Raw genomic sequence first — 27,129 nt, 5'->3', positions numbered from 1 at the left:
TTCAAGTGATTCCTCTAAAAGATACATCATGAGGGTCCAGTGTATGGCTGTATCAGTGCATTGGTGTATGAAGTATTTTCTCTTCCACAAACGTTATTGCAGTAAGTACTGTCATCTGTAAATACAGGTTTTGAGATCCAGAAAAGGAGATGATGCCTTCTTGCTGGAGATCAATGAAATTGATGTTTTCATGTTTCCTTTGTCAGCCAGTCACATAATTTCAGAGTTCATAAAAAGAGGAGAGATACATTGAACAATTTGCAGGTATATCAGTCAGAAGAGAAATAACTTCTCTGTCATGCTACAACCCACTGGAGCTGTGCCTTTTAGCTTTCTTGCATGCACTCTTTTCCACATACTCATTTGTAGGAAACTATTCTGTTTTTCTACCAGATTTGTCTTCATCTTGAAAACTGGGGAGACATCCCCTGGAAAAACCCTTTTCGTTTGCAGCTATCTTCTCCTCTTCTCCCCACAGATGACCACTCTCCAATACAACTACAAATTGACTACAACTAATGCCACTACATCAAATCCTACACCCTCAGCTACAGCAAGTCTGCCAGAAACAACAGGAACAATTAGATAAGGAGACTTTGTAGGTTATGGCACTTGTGGAAGGCTGGTTGTGTAAAGATCAAAATATGTTAACATCAGTCTCAAAAACAAGTGAGCCATGTTTTTCTTTTACCTTGACATAAGATTTCTCGGTGTCCATAAGTTCTTGGATGACTTTCCTCAGTCTATCTGCATCAGAAAGGTGGCGAGCCAGTGGTCGTGGAGGTGGATCCTGGTTGTCCTTCTGTCCTTCCATATTGCTTGCTTGGACTTCCTGGAAGTTTCGGCACAACGCACTGATCTGCTCTGCGCTCTGTTCAGTGAGAAGAAACAGACGAGCAATGATGTTTTAGAATACAAGTTGTACTACAATTATTTCTAAATTCCTCCAATTTTGCTCCTGTTCCAAATTCAGGGGCCGGAGCAAGCCATTGATTTTTGTCAGATGTGTATCTTGACAGCTTTGAACAGCTTTAATTTATAGCAGAACCAGATGAGACCAGTAAAAAAAATTTAAAATTGCTAGTGATTTCCCAGCACAAATTATTTTTAGTATTCAGATACAAGCTCATAGAGTGCAGAAGATGACAAAGCACTCGGATGTATCACATACTTTTCTTATGACACTAGCATCACACTATTTTCCACCTCTCTTATTTTGCAACACTCACTGCATCAAAATTTAAAGTATTTGCAGATAAACATCTTATAAGCATCCAGAATAATTATTTTGTGTTTCATCTGCGACCTTGTCTTGTTGCTTTCTAAACAATGAGACATGAAGATGAGGGTTTAGATTCCAATTTCTGGGGGTGTCAAAAGATGGTCAGATGTTTTCTTTCCAAGGATACAACTACATGTCAAGATCTTTTGCTTTCAAAAAAGGCAAATGGAAAACTAAATATTTGATATTCTTTAGAAGAATTATTAAAAACAGAATAAATAAAACCCAGAAAATGTTCAAAGATAGGAACTGAAGATAGAACAACAACAGTTCATCGTGTAATGCAAAGATGGAAAACAAGAAGGTATTTCTGACACTATGAAATAGTTATGCAGTTTGCTCTTGGTTGACCACAGCTAATATCCAAGAGCAACTTTTGCAGGCCGTAATCTTCAATGCTCAATTTGAAATCATTCCACTGTTCTCCTTCTTACACAGTGTTTCCCTGGAAGCTAAAACATCACTACCATTACCCAGTTCCACAGTACCCACATCTTTGTAATACATGAAACAATTCTTTAGTCTTTCTGTCATTCAGACACTTGCACAAACTGGACAGTTGCATAAGCTGTGACATTATCACCTTGTATTTAGCAAGTCCATTCAAATGAGGACAACATGAAGGCTGCCTTATTTAATGTGTAAGTCTTTTTACAGTGATATCAGGACATGAGTGAATTTCAGAGTTGTCTTAATTTGTACTTTATTCCACAAGCTGTTTCAAGTCATCCTTTTTGGGTTTCCTGATTCACCACTGATTACCTTTGTAGCTTAGTTCACCAACGTACTAGGCCATCAAATGAACAAATGCAAAAGTTAATCTGAAAATGAACTGAGCTATACAAGGTCTTTCAGAAAATTGGAGGCTAAATGGACTAGCAATATTGAATCTCAACCATTCCTGTGATTAAACACCTATATGACGAAAATAAATGTTAAAATGTCAGATATTTGCCATGTAGTCCATATTACTCAGTAGCTTCCCAGCTCCCAGTTTTGAAAAATGCCACCACTCTAAAAAAAAAAAAAATGAAGTTACTTTCTTCACTGATACGTGGAACCCTCTTCATAATCCAGTATAATGACAGTTATCAGGACTATGAAATTTAGATATATTTAGAATTTTCAGCACTTATTAGGACCCAAAAATTGCAATATTAGTTGAATGGTGTTTGTTAGAATTACAGCTCCACATTGATGGAATAAATTTAAAAATTATAGTCAGCCTGTGACACTGAAATTAATTAGTGGCTTGCAAACAAATCCTTTAGGAAGTGGTATGTGGGGGTGTGTGTTTATGTGGGTTATTTTAAAGCAGCTTCTAAACAAGTGAATGACAAAGCACTTCACTTTCGTTTTCTTTGTTTCTAATGACAGAAACGTTTGTATTTATATGAGAATGTTTAGATTTTACACTCTCTACAGCCCAAGGTGTGCATGGGCAGCTTGATTTCCATCAGCCTGATGACTGATCAAGGACACAGGGATCAAGGATGCAAGGGAGCCTATTGAAAGCAAGTCACAAGCATCATCATCAGGCACAGTTTTACAAGGAAGAGTTAGAAGTCCTCTATTCCTCCTCAACTACCTTTGCATATAGAGCAGGCAGACATTGGGGAATGTGCTATTTCTACATCCCCCTTGAATTTTGGGGTCAGTGCTGCATCTGTCACTGAGAATCACTGTATGGGAAAGCATATGGAAATATATGATACTCCTCCACATAAATACTTTTTGATCACCTAAGCAATATAATTTTGCTGTCAAAAATTGTTCTGCATAGCTGGCCTAAGCCCAAGGCACAGGATTTCCTCTCAGGTACTGCCGATAAGCACTGATTTTTATAAACTTTAATATGTTCCTGGATATGTTTGCAAATTTGCCATTAAAAATATTGCCCTTGACCTCCCTGCTCACAGGATCTTGTCTTTTCCTTAAGTCTTGCTGCTCTGTGTCCTTCCCTTTACAAGAGGGAAGAGTCTTCCACACCACGCAATATCCAGACCTCACTCTTTGTACCCACTGTGGTATTTACATTTGAGTCAAAGCAAGCATGAAATGCTTCTTGATCACAGGACAAAAGGGTTTCACGTTCACTCATACATATTGTGAAGACTACAGAAGATGAAGGAACCCATTTTGCCAGTGGAACCACTGGTTCTTGATAAGGAGCCTACTATAAATGAGAACATAGCAACAAATAAGTAGAGAAGTGTAAAACAATTTTTCCTCCATGTTTCTTCCCAAAATTCTCTTACCACCCAGGTTGGGATCTCTACCCTTTTTCTCTAGTGTTCTGGATGCTACTTTCTGTTTTTGACACAAAACAATTTCCTACTCTTTAAAACTGTTTAAAACATGCTTTGTAGAAAGTCTCGAGTGATAACCCCTAGGACCAGCTCTTTTACATCTGGTATGTGTGGGCAGGAGAGGCTCCGTGCTCTATCTGGGATTGCTCTGCAGCTGGGATGTCAAATCAAAACTTGCTAGTCCAGCACCCTTAAGCCCAGAAGTCTCAAAAGGAACTCCCTCTTGATACTACACAAATCCACATCTATCTTGAATTAAGGAGGGAATTAACCCTGAATTTGCTCTGATCTTGACATTGCAATGGTTAATACAGGCAGATATGACTCTCAGATAAAACTGATAAATTCCTCAAGCACACAGCTGATTCTATTTGTGCAGGACCAAGACTGTTTGTACTTAGTAAATGGTAAAAAAAAAAAATTTATGCCAACCTTTATAGTGTCCAGCTTATCAGAATAAAAACATTTAAATCAGTAAAAAAGAGAAGTCCAAATAATTGACTGCAGACAAGGCTGCAACATAGCTGGGAACAGATAAAACCTGAAGGAGAAACTACAATGGAAGCAGCAAACTTCCTCCAAAATCCATTACTTGAGCTTGTGTATGCCACATTCAGCAACGTGTACAGGGGACGACAAGCGGCTTCAGCTTACCTTTGGCATTGAAGAGCAGACAGATAGGGCTAAATATCAAAAAATTTAGACTAACAGTGCTAGAGGTGGGAAAGAAAAATGGAGTTTATGCAGGGCTTAAAGGAAAAAAAAACCCACATATATTTCAGGAGGAAGGAAGCTAAGGAGCACTGTGCTTAATAAACCTTATAGTTTATTGGCCATATTCAAGATTTTCCAGTAAAGCTGTATAAACTGTACTACAGAACTACCAGTCAGGGGAAACAACCTCCTTGGCCTCTTAGAAAACAGAAGGATGTGTAGAAGTAGCCTGGAGAAACATTTCTTTCATCCCTGCATGTTTGAGACTCAGGCTTAAGGTTCCATGTCCTTCTGCAAGGAGTATTCTCTGTGAATGGGGACTACCCAAAGTAACCTTTGAAGGGAAAGTTCCAGCCCACAGAGATGTCACCTTGACCCACAGCAGCCATCAACCACAGTGGTGCTCAGCTTGTCAGATGGAGATGCAGCACATTCCATTTTCAATAGTAGTTGTGGCAAGAAATATTACAGATTATTCCCCTAAAGTGAGCAAAAAGATACTCTTAGAAGGATGTCTTACAGATTTTCTTTGCTCCTTGCAGACAAGCATATCATCATTTGAGGCTGTGCTATCCCCACCAGAGTAACAAAACCCCATAAAATTAATCAGTGAGAGAGCAGAAGACATTAATCAGCAGTGGTTAAGAACTAGCACAACGATTTCATGGCTATCCTGTGACTTTCTCCTGAATTATACTGATTGAGCATAAATGCTGCACAAGGTCAATTAGTGTTACAGAGTCTCTGCTATTTACTTTACCCTCATTTATACATATCATGTACTCTGCCAGTCAGTCAGGGTTTGTTTGAAGCAGTGATGGAAAGGAATATTTTAGTAGACTTAGAAAACTCTGCATAACTTACGAAAGACTCCTTGGTGAAGTGAAAGCTATGCATGTCCTTTGAAGAGCATTCAGGATTCAGTATCCTTGTGCAGGACACAGACCATATCTATGGGCTGGATCACCAATCCTTTGAACTCCCTACCCTAAGAGGAAACATGCTCAGAAACATCCTGCAGAAATAGATGTGCCCTCCAAAAATGAACAGCTAACACGTCAGCTCTATCTGATGGATGTATTTCCAGGAAGACTGAATGCACCAGTCAGCAGAAGACATAGAATTACATGGAATTTTGAGCAATGAACAGCTAGCCTGAGACACCTTTACATCCCTCGCTCTGTGCAAAAGGAAAGCTCTTGGAGATGTCCATCCCTTTTACTCTGTGTTAGAAGGTGTTTCTCTCCAGAACAAAGGTAGCCCAAAGGTAGTCACCATTTTTTGGTGGGTGCATCACTCTGGCATCTCCTCAGACTGGGAAGTACTTTGTAACCAAGCAATATAAAAGGCTACAAAGTTGGATGCTCTAGCTTCCTTAAAGACCACAGAAAATAGTTGCTTTATGTTAGACACCAATACAGTACCTCACTTCTCTAATTTGTTCATTGAAACTGAAAAATGACAACAGAGCTTTACTGAAAAAATACTTTGTGGCGTTTTCACCACAGAAGTCTGGGCAAAAGTGCTGCTCAGCTTTTGGCAATAGAAGCTAAACCAAAGCAGTAGCCTCAGTCATTAGTTATCTTCTGCTCCTTCTCCTTCTTTTCCCAACTCCAAGGCCACTCAGTATAAACTTGTTCCTGACTGACAATACAATTCTATGGGTCTGGTTTGTTTCACTCTGTCTCTTGCATGTCCTTTAATGAAAATATTTGAAACTTTGCTAAAAGAAGGGCATTTTTTTCAGTGTCCACTAAGATCCTTCATAGAAATATGCAAAGCATAGTTAGAGTTATGTTTTAAGGAGGGAGAAGGCAATCCTCTGCACCACAGGATGAGAAGGTGTCCTGCTAGACACTACCAGATCATACAAAAGGCAAGGAATTAACAAGGAACTTTTGTCTTTGAGTTAGAATTTCCCAATTTCAGAGAGATTTATGTTAGCAAATCAGCCTGTTAACAGAATTGGATGTCACCAACCTCATTTAGAATTATCACAAATATTATAAGAAAAGAGAGGGTCTTCTGACCCAGTAATTCTTTCCAGAGAGCACAGGGTAAGGCCTGAAAGAAGGCTGAACATACAGCTGTGTAAAACAGCCAAGATGCAACCCACCTGACGTGGTGCCTGAGCTATTGATATTTGCATGGTGGCAAATCTTCCCTCTCACCTGCCACACTTTCTCTTTGAGCTCAGAAGAACCATCAGTGGTGACTGAGGTACTTGACTGAAACTCTTGTTAGAAACCACGTCAAGCAGTAGGGACCCAGGCCCAAGAGCCTGCATTGACCAGGTCCCCAGGACAAGCAGCAACCACTGAGTTCATAAATGCTGTGCTCAGTTTCTCTAGAATCAGTCTCCAAAGTCATCTGACCCAACTCATACCAAAGTCAAAAGCAAAACAGATGTGATTTCCATTGCAGGACACTAAATCCTGACTATAAGAAATGTAAAGATGAGAGCATCAGGAAAACAAAAAGAGGAACCCTGACAGCCCAGGTCACGAAAAGGAGAGTCCTATGAGGTAACGTCCTCATTTTCCCAAACCCTGGTTTTGTAAAAAACTGTCAGTTCTTCCTACCCCAGGTCCTTATCCTGATATTGTCAATTTTAATGCAGGAGACTCACGTTATTTTTTATGCAACCTATATAATACATATATACATACATATATACATATATATACATACAGATATATATGTACACACACATATATACAGCTACCTGTGTAATACATATATTTTGCCAGCTTTACCTTGATTATAGATCATATTTTTCCCTCCCTATTTCCACAGTACTAACTTAATTGTGAAAAAGCAGAGAAACAGTTAAAATATTCATGCTGCAGTTATTTCCAAATTTCCATGAGGAATCTTTTTAAAACCTTCCCACTTCTTGTCAAAATATGGATCTCGCTTAGTCCTTTCTCTGAGACATGCAAGAAATAAGAATTTGCTTGAGCCCGGCAGCAAACAGTGCAGGCAACCAACCCACCCTTCCCTCCCCCAAACTTCAGAAACCCCAAACCTGTTCCCATGCAGAGTACTGGTACAAACTCAGCCCCCAACTACACAAAGTAGAGAATCCATTATTTGAGTGCTAATGCTGGGACAGTCATTACTGATCAGGTACAGGCAGCTCGGATGCTCGTGCAGCCCCATCACCCCAGCCTCACTGAGCAGCACCCCCAGCCGAAGGCACGGCGCTGCAGAACTCACCACAGAGAGCATCCTGTGCAGGGAGCCGCAAGCTGCTGCTGCCTGCTGCTGGGTTTTGCGAGCCAGCGCTAAACTCTTAGCTCTGGCTTTACTCCTCCTGAAGGCGGGCATTGCGGCTCGCGAATGCAAACTTTGCCAAAGGAAAGAGCCCTTGGAAGGAAGGAAGGAAGCCACAGATGTTGTGATCCCTCACAAACACACCTTCCCTCTGAGCTCAGCTGCACAAGTTTCTCTTTTGTGCCGATTACCCAAAATCGGAGACGCTGACAACATCCCAGTGCAAGGAGGCTAAGAGGCGTATGAGGCTACAGACAGACCTGCCATGCCTGCCTTTATTGCTACAAATGAAGGAAAAACATGCTAGATGAGAAGGTTCTTTTATAAATAGCTTGATGCGGTGAGTGCAGGACAAAGTTCAGTTATGACAAGGGAAGATGGGTTTGATCTCCCCAGAAAGATACCTGCCTCCCTGCCTGTGAAATTTACTGCATAAACAAAACATCAGGTGCTTTGAGAAAGTTAGCCAAATACCTAAAAATATCTAGAGGGTGCTGACTGCCCTGAAGGTCAGCATAATTTATCAATAGCACTGACGCTCTGTCAAGGGTATATGCTGCTAAATGTTGAGGCATACAAATGCTCTTACAATGATAAAATGAAAAACAAATAGGCAGCTCTCTGGATGATTTCTTTATATAATTATGCTTGTCCTTTGTTTGAACTTTTTAGCCATAATTACATCAATAAAAAGAAATTTAAAATGAGCTCAGTAATAAATTCAGGCTTGAAAGTAAGAGTCCTGATGCTGACATATTTACACAAAACCATTTGGGTCTACAGATAGATTACTCTAAGAACAATGCAGCCTTAAATAAAACATTATAGGACATGACAACACTGAACTGGAGAGAAAAGACTGACAAGCAATTCATTAATAAAAGGAGAACTACACCAGTGGCATAATAAAACACAGCAACTCCCATGTTGCCCCTATCACAGCACTCCTACAGTGCAATGAATTTGAGCTGTAAGGCTTCATTCAACACTGCCCTTGGCAGCACCTACTGCTCCCTAGGAAACCCTTTTCTTGAACCCCACTGATACACCAAGCCTGGGTGTCTATATCCTTGGTTATGAGCACAGTGCTTCTAAGGTTTCAAGGATGTTCACCTTCATAGAAGCAAGGGAATAACACAGCTTTCTCCTTTAATTACTGCAATTAAACTTACATCCATCTCTTTCCAAATAATTAGCACAACTTGACAGCTCAGCATTTGCCAAACTGTACAGCTCAGTCACTGAGAGGCTGCCTATCAGAGGAAAAATGATGCTGGAGCCCTGAAACAACATGCTGCTGATAAGACATGCAGAACACATCACGGCAGCAGGAACCTCTTGCTTAGCGGATGGACTGTGCCCTTTGTTCCTCTTGGAGACATACCAGGTTCACTGGGGGAGAAGACTGTAAACAGAAAATTGAGGAAATGGTCTTGAAGGCACAAGAGAGGCTTTGCCTGCTCCCTAACACTTCATTTTTCAGTGGATGTACAGTCTGGTTTAAAAATCCAAATTCATAGATTACTGTGCAGCATGTACATGGTTACTGTTCTTATCTACCATTAGTGGGTGCCTCTGCAGTAGTCCACAGATCCTAGGGATCCACAGAGCAAGTCTGAAGATAGAAACAAAATAAAATAAGTAGTTCATGGAAATTAAAAGTTTAAAATGCTGCATGTGGCATTTTATAAATAACACAGGACAGGTCACCAGATTACGGTTAATATAGTGTATAAAGAGTATAACTACACTTTCAGGAGAGCTACTTTGGTTCTTTGTTTTCTATCTGCATTAGTGGTGGCACTTCAAGCTCTATTTTCCTAATAGATACATGTGAAAACACAGCTCATCCACTGGGACTGAGAAAAAAAAAAAGAAGGTTGCTAAATTTCAGGTCCAAGCAATATCGTCAATCTTGATGAAAAACAATGACAGGCCTTTTTAATTCCATATTAGGAAGTTATTCTTCCCCAGATTTGCTAATTAAGCCTGCATTATTAGCTAGCCATATGCCAGCTAAAAGATGTTACCAATTAACAGCTTTTTTTTAATGTGTATTCATTAGAAAAAAGACAATTATGTTTCAGTAATCTTTCCATCTCCTATTGAGGGACTTGGACAAATCAAAAGGGGGAACAACAGAAACTAAAGCAAAGCAAATGAATGAATGCTTTTCATTTAGCCTTTCTTTTTCTCTAGAAGCACACAAGCAGCACTCAAGCACTTTTCAAAAACATGTGAAATAATCCATCACTGTGAAATATTTTTAAGATCACGGGAAAAATGACATAGCCCTGTTGTTTGTTCCTGTGTACTCTGAATAACACACATTCCCTTTACCGACATCTGGTTTTCATCTTTCCATTTCAGTGGCACCAGCCTTGATAGTTACCATAACAGTGACATCCTTCATAATACGGGCTTCCCTCTATTGTCCCGATACGTGTAGGTGTGCTTATCTGCCTCCAGTTCATTTCCCATCCTGCTTTTGCCCTTAATGCATAAAGGTAAAAGGCTAATTTTGCTCTGCCAGCGTACACTTTGAATGACAGCAAACAGTGGCTTGCCTGCAGGGCAGTCCTGAGCACTTGTGGGCTACTTTGTAACATCGGTCTGGACCACCGGTGACACAGAAGCAAAATTACCATACACAACATACATATGCAGACACACACACACAGACACATATATTTAAAAACATACATGTACTTACGTACCCTGCACTAACAGGAGCTCTGCAATGTTAGTGGTCTCTAAGCATTATAAGCTCAGGATTAATACAGCTTGTCTCCAGACCTCTACACTGATCTAGAGGGAGTCTTTTTTTTACTTTTTATAACTGTGGGTGGATAATTTTTCTGCCTATTTTCCTGTCATGCTTATTATACTAATAACATGGGTTTTAAATGCCGTCAAAATGTATTTTCAAAGCATAATTGACCACAGTGAAGACACTTGCTTTAATTCCAGTGATTAAAAAATCGGTTAGCATTCCAAATGTTTAAAGTGAATTCTTGTTTTATTTTTAATTTGAAGCATCTTAAATATTGTTTGTAACATTCCCACTCAAAGTGTTTTGTGCTGAACGAAAAAACTTTTCTCAAGTACTGCATTAGAAACTGTAGCAACCACTGAGACATTATCTTTGCAGTTGCACTCATGTTTCACAACATAGTTTTGCAGTGTGACACCTTTGGAGGCAGAGAAGGCAACTCCTATCTGCTCTTGTTAGTAGCCAGCATTTTGCATTCCAAATGTTAAAAGATGCAGTAACTCCCCTGTAACAACAAATATAGATTCTCTGAACTCTACACCAACCTCTCCCCTGGTTTTGGCAAGGCTTTGTTTAGGAACTACAGGAGAATTCTGCTGTCCCAGAAGGAAATAATCACCATATGAGAGAATGTCTGTCTGCTCACAATATGTTAACAAGAGACAACAGGTAACAAAACATGAAAGTTTGGTGGAACTTCTTTGTGCATCTGACTCAACTAACCCCTTACTTATTTTTTTAATTCTTTTGCCTCTTCCATTCTTTCATGTACCTTTTTGTTATCTTTTATTTTGCAGAATTTGCTGCAGGTCAAAAATTGACATTTTTCAGTTTTGGTATTTCATGTCTACCTTTGTCATTTCATGTTCCTGACAGAGCAAAACAGGAATCAAAGCTTCATTGAAGTTATGATGGTATCCAGGATGCAGTATTTATCTGAAATCCTGTACTGAAACTCTGTGCAAATTTAAAGTGACTTTGTGTGCTATGGGTGACTGCTGGGCACATCACATACCTTGGCATGCACTAAAATTGGGTTTAGAGACTTTTGCAGCACAAGGAAAAAACACATATGTTACTGTCAACACTGCAACTGAACAGTACCTTCATTTTTTAAAAAAACAAACCACCAAATATTCTGCAGCTGGCAGAGAGGTTACCCAGTTCCCTGTGTCTATCAGAAGTGTGATTAGATATCTCTGCCTTTCACTACAAAGTGAAACACTGCCGTCATATCCTGCACTGCAGGTGACCGGGGCTGCTTTTGGAGGCGCAGGGTGGTGGGCTCCAGGCAGCTTCCTGCCCTTCATCAGTGAAGTCACGGGCGCCTCCAGAGACACTGCTAACCATATCCTGTTGCAATGATTCAGGGCTCCTCTCATGTGCTTCCCTTTTCATCTGCAGGTAAGCCTTATGGATTTTTCCCAGATGACTACAAAAAAAGCTGTGTTGTAAGTCCTCTCCCACCGGCTTCCTTCATTTGCAAGCATCAACACAACACAATTTCTTTTCCTGATCAAAACCATCTGTATGTTTTACACCAAAAGCTGTCTCAGTACTTTTGAGAGGACATTTCCTTCAGTTGGAGGAAAGACAACAAATATCCCCTCCCCCTAAGCCCCAGGGCCTCAATGTAATAGCACAAAACAAAGCCCCACAAGGTCACACTTCTGCACCTTTGGTCTTCTTTCCTACCATTCTTGTGCCTCCCTATCAGGAACTATGCAAGCCGGTCTCCATCTACAGCCTGACCTGGTTACAGGCTCACATTAGGTACAGCACTTTCCCTGCTTTAAGCCTTGTGGTTTTGCAGCTCCTTTGCTGTGTTAGCCAAGACTCACAGCTCTTACATTGGAATTTTGGGCCATCCATTGGGGATGCAGAACTCCAGGATCAACACAACAAAGTGAAATCCAGGACTGGGCAGTAGCACTCACGGTAGGTTTATAGTAAGCCTTCTGTAACCTATAGTCTACCAGTTCTGGTGCCTTCTCTGAGCAATAGATTAATACACTGAGTAATTAATCTAATTAATTAGATTAACTTGCAAAATTCTTACGAACTTCTGAAGGGCTACAGTTTCACTGATACCCTTCTCAAAGGGCAAGGAAGAGAGCAGGGGTCCAGCAGCAGGTCCACACTGCTGGAGCCACCAGCTCTGGTAGGGTCACCATAGACTGGGCTATCTGCAAGGGAAGCACAATAATTAGCAGAACTCCCCACAGGCTTGTCATGCTTTCAATACAGAACAGTCCCCTCCAGGCACAAATGAATCAAGGAAACCACTGCTGAGAAACATGCTATTTTCCCATGTTAGCTCTGAGATTCCCTAAATGCATGTCACATCTGGAAGAAAATGACACTTGGATTGCAGAGGCTATACATGATTTTGAGAGTACCATGTTGTTAATCCCACCCCTACAAAGTAAAAAAAAAAAAAAAAGTTAATTGCAGACTACTCCCCAGGCTTTTGGATGTCATCAATTGCTAAAAAGAAGTTTTCATGATTAAAATAAAGGAAAAATCCTTCATGTCCTATGGATGCTGAGTAAACCTTCAGGCAGGCAGTTCTCCTGCAATTAATGACATGCTGTGCAAGTGGGAACTGCCCGGGCAATGCAAAACAGAGCTAATGAGAAGCCATCACGACATTCAGCTGGAATTGCCTCCATGCAAGAAGCGGGTATGAGGCTCTGTTGAGCTTCTGGTCAATTCTCCTTGGTTTTCTTTCACTGGAACTCAACAACTGGTGTTTACTTGGTTAGTACTAACATTCCCTTTCCAAGATTTTTTATTTTTATAGTCTGCTTAACAAAATTATTTCACATATGCTGCTTATATACACACAGTCAGACTGGTGATCCCATACTCATCTCTGAGAGTGATGAGTGTCATCACCAGATCAAAATAAATAAATTAACCACCACATATATGTAATACATATGATCCATATAATAAATAGGATTACATTTACTGACAGCAGCAGTAGAAAGCAGTTGGATGTGTTTTGAATAACACTGCCCTGAACTACTCCAAAGCCCATCTGCTACAGATCACAATGTACAATGTTTTCTAGGTATATAAATCATAGGAATACATCATTACTAGCATCCACTTGCATTTTTCTGGAAGAAAAAGTACCATTCAAATCTTCCACAAACATTGAACAACTGCATTAATTTTCTGTTGGGATTGGACTGAAAGTATGAGTAATGATTACTAACTACCTTCCACTCCTGCCATTCCATGGCAACTGCCACAGTTGGCCCCTTCCTCTCACCAAAAAATCAAACCATGCTTTTTTTCTTTAAGAACTGAGCATTCGGGCAGACCAGCAATGAGATACATTTTCTCTCATCCAGGTTTGAACCTAAACCTCAATGTATATTGTACCTAGGGATTTTTACCCTTGAATTATTCTGCATCATAAATTGATGGCTGTGGTCATACTACTAATGGAGGAATTTTGAAATCAGCTTTACAGATTTTGAAGACAACATGCAAATTTCTTCAGTTTATGAAAACCATGTCTCCAGTGGTGGCTGTTGTATATACAGGAGGCCAAAATCACAAAAAGGAGAAAGCTCTTTACAATACTCACTGATTTTCATTACAGAAATAGCTGTGTGAAATCAGCTAAGAGATAACAGAGTGATTTCCTTTTTGAAATCCTAACACATGTATTTTGCATCTGTTGAAAGCACTGTTTTGGGCATCTTCCTAAGGTAGCTGCATGATGTAGAACTTGGAAGGTGAGTTTGCTTTCTGACCCAGTCTCTCTCTGCATTCAGACCTCCTGGGCACCAATTGAGCAAATGAGCTGCTCAATTGCACCTTTGATTGGAAGGACTACAAAAAAACCTGAACAGTTGCCCAAGTCAGGCATATGTGCACACTGGCTCCCTGAACACGCAAAGTGGCACTGTGTGCAGGGAAACCAAAAACCTGGTTTCACACCATGGCCCCAGACATGCTGAGTTCATGGAAATGTACTTCTCACTGCACTGGCAAGTGGAAGAATGACCACAATTGGCATCACAATAAACAGAACACACAAGCTTCGAAAACACTGCAAGGATGATTTGATATTACATAGGAAACTCAAGCATCCAAGAACAAGGCTTCTGAAACACACAAGGACATATTTTTTCTACCTTCTTTTTGTTCGCTATATCTGTAAAAATGGGCATTATAAGTAGGGCCATCATATTGACCTGAACCTCATCCTCATGAAAAGCTGAAACCATTTGATGAAAATGCTCCCTCATGCTTCTGCCAAAAGTGTAATGAACTCTGCTGATCAGACTTGCCAGGAATTCTCATTTCCTTATCAGATGAAGGAAAAGGGAACATGGTCATCAAACGGGAGGGAAAGATTAATTAGTTGAGATAATCTAAATAAGCTCAATCTAGGGAAAGGTGTTCTAGGATTTTTAACCATAACTTCTGTTCATTGCATTAAGAATGGTATTCTCAAGGGTAAAAATAGGTTTGTCTCTGCAGTGTATAGAATTTATTTCTTTTTTATTAAGATATGATGGGGATAGATTTGTCCTCATATACACACATTCATGTATGATCAATAACCCATGCTGAGAGTTAAGTGACTATTTCAAGAGGCAACAGCAAAGGCAATTTCCCCAAGTTTCTATATTCAACTTATTCCCAGGACCAATTTTACTTCATTGTTTGAAAGAAATATGGAAGCATTTCAAATCCTTACAAAGTGAAACAGTTGGCCATTCTTTAAAAAGCCAATTCTTGTTAACATTCAAAGTTTCTGACACAGCAGCTTCCATTTCTGCACCTGCAATGTTAATTTTTGAAGATGCCACCATAAAATTATTCAGTACTCATTGACTGCTTCTATAATGATTAAAATCATCACACTAGTTATTTTAACTGAGTTTCTTGAGTTTCTTAAAGACCTCTAAGATACAGCTGAGGACATAATGAAGTTATGTGAAATATTTGCAGAGAGTATACCCTAGGGATTTTTTCTTATGATCTGTAAAATACTTAAAGTGAAAATACATCTTCCCTTCTCAGACATGCATTTATATGAAGTTGCTTTTTTATGTCTGTTAGATTTAATATGATTTCAGAAATGCATCTCTCTGATGACACTCAAAAGATTCAGAACAACCAAAAGTCAAATCACAGAAGGTCTCTTTCTAGAGACCTTAAAATAATAGGTAACTACACGGTAAAATTTCCCCTTCTAGTTATGTTTCATACAGGGTTATTTTTCATACACTGAAAATACAAAGTAAAGATAAGCAAGTTAGTAACAGACTACTAAACCCAATCTTAAAACAAACAGTGGGCTAGAGAAAACATTTCTAGCCAATGTATTTTGCAATTAGAAATCACAACTAGCTAAAGGACAAGTTGCATTTTTTGTTCGTTCGACTTCATGCTACTGTGATGTAAAGAGAGTTTGGTTTTTGGCAACTGCCACCATACCAGGATTTAAATGTGCACCAGGAGCACAGACAATTACTTCTCAAAATTATTAAACATAACTAAACCTAATTACACAGACAGGCATGCTCAATTCACAGATTTTCTGAGGTCACATATTCTTCTGTCAACAGAACATCTACATACTCCAGAACCAAGAGCAAGGACAACATGCTGTTGCCACATAAACAGTATTTTAACACAGTTTGAAAACGTACTGCAGCACAATGTGTTACAAGTATAATATCTATCCCTGTTAAATAAAATTGAAGACAAGGTTAAAGGTATTAAAGTACAAATGGGGTATCCCAGAGAATATAGAACAAATGTGCATCTGGAATAGATGGTTCTTAATATCCATATATTTTAATAATATTTTATAACTTAAGGGACAGCTTCCATTTCCAGAATGATACTAGCCTCTCCTGCCCTCCTAAATGCATTCACTTCCCAGTCAACCAAAAAAAAAAAAAGTCCATGAATGACCGACTAAATTAAGGTATGCTTGAATGTAGTAAACATGCAATAAAGACTTATTTCTCTGAGATTATAAGGCACTTCTGAAATGTCTCACTGTACTTTCAGTTAAGATGATGCCTCACCTTAGCTTGGTATGAGATCAAGAAAATAGTGAAAAACAGACAAATGAAAATGCCCCAAACAAGAAACATAAAATCCAGAAATCAAACATGCAACCATTAAATCCAAAGCTTTAAGACTGTTTTTTATTTACTTACATGTTACGGGACAAAAATCAACCAAACTTCAAAGGACCTTGCTCCCTCAGAGCCAAACAATCTCATCTACGGTTGCTGTCAACTGGAAAGTGAGCATCTCTAGCTGTGTCTCCCCTGAAATAATCCCAAACTGCCTGTTGTTCCAGGCTGTGCTCAGAACCTCTCAGCACCAACAGCCTCTCCTCCACAGAGCTGTGCTTGCAGAACTCCTCTCCCCCATACTTCTGCAGCATCGCCTACTTGCCTACTGCACTAATGGTGTCCACAGGCGTGGGAGGTCAAGTCAGCACATGCAGGAAACAGAAGGCAAAGGAAAAAAAATCCACAACCCCAAATCCAGATGCTACACTTTTCAAGGCTTCACAATTTCCTCAAACTAGTTTTTATTAGCAGTAGTTATTGTTCATCTGGTGAGCAGTACCAAATCACAGCTATAAAAACAGAAATCATTTTAATTCCTGTTATACATAATCACAAAAGCACATACAATATACACCACCTGAACTTAACTGTTAGATTTGGGTTTTCTTTACTTCTACATCTATTGGGGACATCAAAAGGGTCAGACAAAAAGCTCTGACGGTAATAGGCACCCTCCAACAGAAAGACAGCAATCAATTACAAACCATTTGCAGAAATTATAGAGCTGTCACAGACTCCTTTACAGCTGCAGTCTGACTGCCTCTGATTGCCAGGCTGTTTTCCACCCTTGTACCTACAAAACCAGGACAGCCTCAGATAAATTTTAAAATGACACTAGCAGACCTGCATGTCAGCTCAAGAAGTGAACTGCAATACAGAATGGGCAATTACTTCAGCAAATCATGCAAAAGCCCTAATAACTGCTGAATCTGACAAATTTGAGGCTGGAGGGAGGGCAGGGAGCAGACCTGTCCATTTTCCTCTCTTTTTTGAGCTTTAATTGCAGCATGTAATTTAGAGCATTGGAGCAAATTTAGTGCATTAAAAGCAGCAACTAGTGTACATCAATTGTTCTCTGTGTATTTAAATCCTCAGAACTCTCCCTAATTTTCTGGCACCTGGTGTATTTGACACAGGCGATCAGGATTGGCTTTGTTCTTTTGCTAGAGCAAAGCTGATGCCCCAGAATCTCCTCCCCTCCAGCAGGACAGAAGGTCAGCATTTATGTCCACCCAGTGCACAGGGGACACTGCATAATCCAGGTGAGCAGGGCACCCCAAGGCACTCGGGGAGCCTGGCCTGGTGAAGACAGCCATCAAAGCATCCTAAGCCTTGGGGTCCCCTCTGCTGTGCTCCCACAAAGATCCCCACCCCTAAAGCCAGGCAGAAGTCCTAAAGCAGAGCAAAAAAATCCACAATACCCCTTTCAAAATTTTCTCCTCCTAAGGAGAGAAAATGCAGTTTGTCTTTGCAAAGACTTTGGGGAAGCACAAGCAATCCTTACACAGGACACAGATCATCTCTGTGGGAATCCCCTTGTGCAGCAGGAGATGGGCTGAAGACCCATAACCAATGGACTTCTCCTTATTCTCTAGGGAAAGGGCATAAAATCACCTCTATAAGACTGAAGTAGGTTACAAAGTAATTCATAAAGTAAGATTAACAGCTCTTCTCAGTAGGTATGGTTAGAGGCACAATGTATCTTCCTATTCCAGTCTTCTAAGTTTTAACCTTCCATCTCATCTCTACCAATTTTTCAAACAAGCTACCACAAGACAGTAATATATTCCAGTACCATAAAAACTCTAACGTCATTCCTGTTATGCAAGAGTGCTAACACAAGTGTTATCACAAATTTGTTTGAAGATACAACCAACTCATCAACAGAATTTAAAAACACATTTCTCTTGTCAGAATGGCAATGCCAGGTAAAATCATGGCCACCAACTCAAAAACACTACCCACACTTGCAGTTGGGAGGTTCGAAACAATATGCACTTCAATTGGACACAGGTTGCAATTTGCCTGATTCAGAGCAAAATGGACAAAATGCTGCTCTTTGGAGACCAGTGCACGAAGGTGGGCACTAATTCTGGGCATTCCAGCCTCAGCCCCCAAAGTCCTTGCTGAGAGAAGGAAAGCCATTAGTCCAGCCACGTCAAACAGGAGCTGCAGACACATAAAAGGTCTCCAAATTAGAGAGTAGCAATCACTGTCTCTCAAACACTGCACCTCTCCAAGCCTGTAGCCCACTTTACTGACATAGTATTGCTATGGTCACTGCAATATTATCAGTACGCTCTGGAAATATCAGCAAAAAGAGAAGACAAAACAAACTGAATCCATTAGAAAGCTGCAGCAGCTTTACTGTTCGCTGCAGGAACTGGGTTCAAGCCACACAGAAGAATGAATTTGACAAGTCTCCACTTGCTTGCCATTTGCCCCCATCACACTGCTCCTGCAGATGCAGCAACTGTGCTGTCAGGGTGACCTCAAGATAGTAAAACACCAATGCAGCTAACATGTGTACAATTTTTTTCAAGCTAATGCCATATGGTAAATTCTTTCCAACAAAATGCAGAGCATTAATGCTACAACATTGCCTTTTGATTCAAAAGGAATGTTGTGTCAAGCATTTTCTTACCCTGAAGGGTGGATCAGTCTTCTCCCTGTGTGGCACTTGGTCCAGAGTGCCATCGGTACTGCTCCTTTTCAAACTGGATGAGATGTCAGGCACGTTACTAAAGTCTGCATTTGAAATAAAACACATAAATAAATTAGAGGGTTATAGGACAGAAACAGGAAAAGTATTTGCTCTTACCTGGCTAACATGTTCAGTGTCCAGTACAATTACAACAGCAGGAGAGAATCACAGAATCAATTAGGCTGGAAAAAACCTCTGAGACCATTGAGTCCAACTGATGACCTAACACCACCACGTCACCTAGACCAGGACACTAAGTGCCATGTCCCGAAAAAATACAAAATTTGCAATTATCTCCACCCCTCAGAAAACAATGGGAGAGGTCAAAACAAGAAGCAACTATGCCTTGAAACTCTGCTTTCCAAACAGCAGCTGGACATGGGAGACTATCTGAAGCAATGTGCATATCTGATCTACCAAAATAAATGTAACACTCTTGCTAACAGCATGCTTTTGAAGGCAGCACTATCTATAATCAGCACACTCTGTGCTGAGACAACCAGTGAAGATTATTAAACGCACTCAGCAGTTCTCCTTGGATGAACACACCATTGCTCAACATGACTTAGTCCTGAATCCTTTAAAGATTAAAGAAGAAAAGAGAATTTTGCCCTGGAACAAACACTGTAATTCATAATACAGACACAATCCCTTCTTGCAAATACTTTACCAATTTTCTCAAGTTTGGAGTCCATCTACACAGTAGCTGGCACAATGCAAAAACCAGAGCACTGCCCTGCTCTACTTACTGACAGCCTGTAGCTTTCAGTAACATTTACATTTAAACTCAAGAGCTATCCAACAATGCTGAGCATTAATTTAAAAATTATGTTCTTTCTCTTTATATTTCCTCAACTGGCTGCTGAAAATCTGCAGAGATGTTCACATGGCAATTCTAATTAAAAATCTTATTAGTGAAGAAGTGATTTTTGATCTGCAGTATTACCAATCCATGTAGCTGAAAACTATAAAGCAACCAACAAATTTAAAAAAATTTAAAAAAGGAAAGAAAAGATAAAGGAAAAAGGATTTTCAGCAACCTCAGAAGCTAAAACAGCAATCAAAGGGGGGTAAAAGTTTGCTGTTTTGTTTCCTAGCCTTTAAGCCTCCAGAGTATAATTCACACCACATTACCACATTTTCAAACTCTTTCTCAACACCTACAAATTCTGGAGATTTATTTTTAAGTGAAAGGTAAGATTCTTATTTAATTGCCAACACCAGCAACTGAAATGGTAATTAAAACAAATACCACCCATCTTGCAGTGAAATCATGACAGCTTGCAATAAAGAAATTGGGAAGGACAACAGAATTTAGCTGCCTGGGTGTTGCTGTTTTCAAGGCAGAGCAGGACCAGTTCCTCTCAGAGAGAATTGAACAACATGGACTAAAGCAGAGAGGAAACTGGGAATTTTAGGCCCAAAAGAGCACATTGCAACAAGGAGCCTTCCTGGTAAGACAAAACATGGCAGACAGACTCCAGAGGCAATTCAGAGAAAGACATGCACATAACTCTGCACAATGTCAATTTGGGTTTTTCCATATGTTATTGAGGTGCTCAGATCAAGCTTAGCATCGAGGCTGACATTTTCCACCCATATGCCAAATGCTTGACCACTTTCTCATTTCCCTATCCTTGCAGAAATAAGGTCTCATCACTTTTCTCCCCTCTGGCTTTTTTACCTTCTGCTCCCAGAGTCAGGGGCTGATCCTGATATATAAGAGCCTGTGTAATACGCAATACTCCAAGAGTTATCATTTTTGCAGAAAAAACACGTTTTATCCAACTCCACACCCACCATCCATCATCTGTAAGACCTTAAGAAAGAGTCTGTCTTGTCTGTTTATTATGCTTTTACTTCTCTTCTTCCACCAAGCCGAAATAATTTTCTCCTTCCGTCTGGACTTTTAAAGTAATTTTGAGGCTTTCTTCTGTATATGAGTACACATGAATGACTATTGACTCCTACCATTGTCAACTCCTGGGTAAGCCAACCCCTAAAACTTAAATTGACTTTTAAACGTTTTCTTCAGGGCAGGGTGATGCCAAGGATATTATTTCCTATTGCTTCCCAGGTGAGCTCTTGTTACTTGCACTCTAGGTTTTAATACCCTTCTCCCCTCCAAAGAGCACGCATCTCAGCTATATTTTGCAATGGCATAAAGATCTAGAGTTTGATCTCAGGTACTTAGCTAGTGAGAAAAAACCCCTATTTCCCTGATTTTACAAAGGGACCATTAAACATATTTGTCCTTTATGAAGCAGTAAAACTAGCTTACACAAGCAATGAAGAGAGAGCATAAATGTAGGAAGAGGAAAATAGGGTAAAACAATCAGCAAAAAACATAAACAGAAGCAATCAGAATAACAACACCCAAAGCAGGCAAATAGAATATTGTATTGCTTTTTCCACATGACCCATCTTTTCTGCCTTTACCCTCATTTTGTTTTTCCTTTGTAGTTTACAGGACTGTCAGAGCTAGGTCTATATAGTCTTGCCCATTTTTATAGCATTTGCTGTTGGCAGAATGAGTTGCTGACGACAGAGAAGCAACAGTAAATGTTATTTTAAATAGCAAAATCTTAAAAAAGCTACACGGAAAGAATCCAAGGTGAAAAAAGACATCCTACTGCATCCTACATTGTATGCAGAACTAACATGGGGAGGGAAGAAAGGAAGGAAGGAAGGATGTATGGGTTGTTGATCAGTTTAGCGTCCATATCCTGTCTCCTCTTCCTTCTTTTGCTGTGGAAGGGGACTTCCTTTGGATCTGCTCTTACAGACCATTCCCAACAAGCACAGAAACACCAATATCAGCTGCATAGCTCACCCCCTCACCACCTCCCCCACCCAAAAAAAAAAGAAAAGGTAATATTAGAGAATGGGCAATTACAAATGCAAAGCTTAAGGACATAAACACAGCAAAAAGTTCAACACTGAAATTTTTTCTACTTCCAGTGATAAGTGCAAGGGGACTAGCAAAGCCAAACCCTACAAAATCTATCTTCTTTTAACATTAAAATTTTGATTTAGCTCTAAACAGAATTCACATTATCAAAGATGTTCACAAATAATAATGTGAAAGTGTTCTCTTACAGGCTTGCTAACCAGTATTCTTTCAGGTAAAACGAGCAACAAAACTGCATAGAATTTGCACAAGATTAAGAATGATGCTATCACTGTGAAAGTACAAATTTGTTCCAGTATATATTATTCTGGTTCTTTTGCTGGCCACAAGGATGGAAAAGTATACAGGGAGATATATGTTCCTAAAAATCATTGAAATTCAAGGTCAAACCAGCACTTCCAGGATTTTTCAATAATTTTTTTTTAAAAACCAAAATTCTGATGTTACTAGAATTATGCTTCTCTCTACTTAAAGAAAACATGGAATACTCCACTGAAAATATTGCTTGAGAGGCTTTCCAGCATAGTAAATGGTGAGTCTATCACAGCTAAATCTGCCCATACAGCTCCATTACAGTAGTACATTTGATTTATTCTACTGACATACTTGTGATAAAACTGTCTGGAAGAAAAATGGGACTGATAATAATGAGTTAAACAAAACATGGTTTAAATCTTTTAACATAATTTTTCTTTGCTGCAGTACACCTCTGTCCTGTTTATACACACACTCATGCTTGCTGAGTGGAAATGTTTATCACTTCCAGCTGGGATACAGGAATCTCTGAAGCAGATACTTCTTTCCAGTCTAGCAAACAGGAGTGTCTCCAGAAAAGGAAATATTAAGTCAGTTTGGTAGGTTGACCCTAACTGGACACCAAGTGTCCACCAAAGCAGCTCGATCACTGAGCTGAGCAGGGAAGAGAAATACTATGGAAGGGTCATGGATTGAGATAAGCACAGGGAGAGATCATTCACCAGTCACAGGAAAAACAATGCAACTTGGAAAAATTAGTTTAATTTATCAGAGTAAGATAATGAGAAATAAACCCAAATCTTAAAACACCTTCTCCCTACCCCTCTCTTCTTCCATGACTTAACTTTATTCCTGATTTTCTCTCCCTTCTTCCCCTGAGCAGCACAGGGCATCAGGGAATGGGGAGTTCTGGTCAGTTCATCATACATTGGCTCTGCTGCTCTTTTCCTCCTCATGCGGAGGACTCCTCACACTCTTCCCCTGCTCCAGCATGGAGACCCTCCCATGGAAGACAGTCCTCCTTGAACTTCTCCAGCATGACTCCATCCCATGGGCTGCAGCTCTTCACAAACTGCTCCAGCATGGGTCCCTCACACAGGGTGCAAGCCTTCTGGAACAAACTGCTCCAGGGTGGATCCCCCACAGGGTCACAAATCTGGCCAGCAAACCTGCTCCAGCATGGGCTTCCCATGAGATCACAGCCTCCTTCCTGCATCCATCTGCTCTGGTGCGGGTGGATCTCTCCATAGGCTGCAGGTGGATCTCTCTCTGTGGGCTGCAGTGGAGCAGCTGCCTCACCATGGTCTGCACCAAGGGCTGCAAGGTCTGCTCCAGCACCCAGAGCACATCCCAGCCCTTCCTTCTTCACTGACATTGGTGTCTGTTTTTCTCAGATATTCTCAGTCCTCCCTCCAGCTTTGATCATACAGGTTTTTCCCCCCTTCTTAAATATCTTATCCCAGAGGAGCTACCACCACTACTAATGGGCTCAGCCTTGGCCAGTGGTGAGTCCATACTGGAGTCAGCTGGCACTGGGAAGCTCTAACAGCTTCTCACAGAAGCCACCCCTGTAGGCCCCTGCTACCAAGACTTTGCAACACGAACCCAATACAATCAGCTTGTTGCAAGCAAGAAGAGCAGCAACAGCAGCTAAATGCTAGGATTCCCAAAAAAGCACAGGGGGAAAAAAGAGTGCCTCTATGTGAAAAGCTTAAACTACATCACATGAAATGCATATTAAATATTTTTCTTGGTTTCTAGCAAAGAACCACCAAGTACTAAGAACACACTCAGCACCTTTAGTTACCAACAGCACCACCAAAGAATGCCATTGCTTCTGCAATGTTGTGTCTTGCTGGCAGGCAGGTAAGTGACTCAATCATTCAAGAGAACTTAGAGTGTAACCACTAAAAACTGAGAGAAAACGCACTTAAGTCATGTTCCTCACTGCTCAACATTCAATTAAAAACAGGCACAGAGCACACAGATGGGACAGTTGGTTTGAAAAACAAACACATGCAGCATATCCAAGAGCTCTGTATGCCTACGGGAATGCTTCTTCCCATGTTGATGCAGTGATACACGTACAAGTGGTGAATGTGGAAGTTATTCATGTGTTTGTGTGCATTGAGGTACAATGGAAACTCATCGTCTAGCAGATGTGTGAGACAATAATAATCTCTGCTGCAATCCCAGCCAAGAATCCAAAGGAAATCAACTGGAAAACATCAACAACGACCATCCGGCAATTCATTTACCATAAAGAAGCCATCAGCAACTGCAAATGTCACTTATCTTTCTTCTTCTGTTTAATTAACAAAGAAGCCTTAATTACTTTCAAGTCATAGATGTTCTTAACAGTTCAGCTGCTCACTGCAAAGGCAAAATCATCATGAGGAGAAAGTAGGAACTGAGGATCCTGTTTCTTTATTCATAGTTCTCTTTTCATAATGCATCAGAACTTGTTCCATTTCAGACTGCTCTTGCTGATTTAAAAAATGCCAAATAACCATCACAAGCATGTCAAGTGTTATCAAATGTCAAGCACTGAGTAGGTGGTGTAACCACCTCTTTTTTCAAACCATGGCAAGAAGGAGTGTTTCCACCTGCCACTCCAAAGACAATGATAAATTGAATAAAAATTCCTTCTACATCTACATGAAAAGACAACACAGAAAAATTAAATCTACTCAGTCTCTCACTCCAAGACCACTGCAGGGCATCATTTTTCAGATCTGTGAGGAACAGCACTACTTGATAACTATCCTCAGCTAGTGGGAGAGAGAGGGCAAGCGAGATGAAGTCACATGTTTTGTAAGAATTAGGTGAGGGAATGGCACCCAGGCATGTCTGAGCTAAGGGGAGATGCTTGATTAACAGTGAGCAGCTGTGGGTCTTTCCTGGTATCCCTGACTTCACCTGATCCACTTACCACATCACCAAACACTCACTAAAACAGAGAGTCAGGGTAAAACCAGTCCCATAGGGCTTGGCTGGACCAGGCTGAAATCTGCCTGTAATCAACAGGGATGAGTAAGACAGGACAGCCATTAATGATCAGAAAATGGCCATGTCTGAGGTGGGTGCAAGCCATGCTGCACTCAAGCAGCTGAGCAGAGGACTAAACTTTAGCTCTCAACATATAAAACCTGGCATGTGAAATTGAAACTCAGGAGCAAAGATATCAATAAATTATTCACCTGATGGTGCGGAAAAGAGGATGAGGCTATACAGCTGGTGAATAACATCCAATAGCTGTGCTTAGAGAAAGAATGAGAATGCTGGGGTAATCAGATTTTGGAAAATATAGATCTATAACCTATGTATTAACCTTAGGCTTTCACAATAAATTCAAGGAAAGAAAAATCAGAAATGTGAAGATAAATGGACAATAACATATATACATTATGGGTAAGCAGATTGTGTCAAACTAATATGACATCCACCTTCAATAAAGTATTTTTTTAAAGACAAAAATAAAGAACAAAAATAGCCTTCTGGAAACTTAGTTAAAAAGAAATAGGAAGCTTTTATAATATCCCTGGGGAAATTGTTATCCAAAATGAAAAGGATAGGAATTAAAACAAGACAGAACTGCCTAGCAGGTAAGATGAGAAATAGATTTTTCTGAATTAACTCCAGGCCTGGAAAAGGCTAGATTGTAGTTTTTGTGCAAGGTGGGTTTGGGGACTAATTTTATTTAATATTTTCATTATTTGTCTCAGCAAAGAAAGTACAATAGTAAGTACTCCAATTAAATACTCGAATCATTCAAAGTTACTGCAGAGAATTAATTAGGAGCACAAATGGAGATGCATAAAAGAGACGTGGATGACCTTGAAGATGAAGGCACAGTCCTAGAATGAAACCACATGGAAGACAGTTTCAGGGACCCATAAGAAGCGTTGCTTCTATAAGCTGGGACTCCTGAGTTGGAATCATGAAACAAAAACATGGAAGTGTGGAGAGGGGGTTGATAACATATAGTTTTGAGCTAGAGTCACTTAAGCAATGGCGAAGGCCACCAGATCCTGATCAGTCATTCCACTGGCCAGGAATATGTCTACGCTGGCAATTAGAACACTGGTTTTCAACCGTCACACAAATAAATTTCTAGAAGAGACTTACCTAGGCACAAAGACTGAAAACAATCTATTTTAAAATGGAATAGGATAAATGTATCCAAAGCCATAACAAGCAGAGGATTGGACATGCTGAGTCTGAAAATTCCTTCCCATCCTGGGTTTATCTATCACCAGCATAGCACAAATATTACACAAATATATACATACATAATACAGCTACACAGGTTAAAATAGCCAGAAGCCTCTGTCTCTTCAGTAGAGCACAAGAAATACTTTAAGTTTCATTCATACTGGTGCTTGAAGATCCTGGCAAAGAATGTTTATGACTTAGAGAACATTTATATCACAAGTGCACATGGGTAATGAGCCCCAACAGTTGTCCTACCCCAGTTTCTTGCTGACTCCAGCTCTGATGTTTATTAACAGCTCTACTGCAACAAACTGATCACTTTCTTGTTTGTAGTTCTCTGGCACTTGAAAGGGAAAGAGGACTCTCACTTCCTGTCCTCTCTGCTGCAGTTTTTAACCTGCATTAGTGAGATGCTGTAGATACAATGGCACTCAAGAAGTTATGATGGGTTTGGCCTAGTCTGTAAAAGACTGATATCCTGACATCAGATCAGAGCAACTGACAGCATTTTTTAAACACTAGTATTGTCCAGTGATTTCAGAGAGATTATGCAAAACAGCAATAAAAT

General features: G+C 40.1%; 1 protein-coding gene across 8 annotated transcripts in view; it reads right to left on the bottom strand.

Annotated features, from left to right (window-relative positions):
• TIAM2 (TIAM Rac1 associated GEF 2) overlaps window positions 1-27,129 on the bottom strand; it is a 135,482-nt gene that overhangs the window by 11,735 nt on the left and 96,618 nt on the right. For 4 of the 8 annotated variants that reach the window (XM_064413378.1, XM_064413380.1, XM_064413379.1 and 1 more), the window contains 2 exons: window positions 19,121-19,224; window positions 692-871 (listed from right to left, as the gene is read on the bottom strand). In XM_064413378.1, the coding sequence (XP_064269448.1) occupies window positions 692-871; window positions 19,121-19,224 (284 nt within the window). Of the gene's footprint in view, window positions 1-691; window positions 872-7,524; window positions 7,880-10,298; window positions 10,322-16,554; window positions 16,782-19,120; window positions 19,225-19,297; window positions 19,603-27,129 lie in introns of those variants that run through there. The other 4 variants (XM_064413382.1, XM_064413384.1, XM_064413385.1 and 1 more) reach the window with 4 other exon arrangements.

The sequence above is a fragment of the Passer domesticus genome, chromosome 3 (assembly GCF_036417665.1).
Source record: "Passer domesticus isolate bPasDom1 chromosome 3, bPasDom1.hap1, whole genome shotgun sequence".
In the NCBI taxonomy this organism is placed as follows: domain Eukaryota; kingdom Metazoa; phylum Chordata; class Aves; order Passeriformes; family Passeridae; genus Passer; species Passer domesticus.
This window is presented reverse-complemented; position numbering and strand designations above follow the sequence as displayed.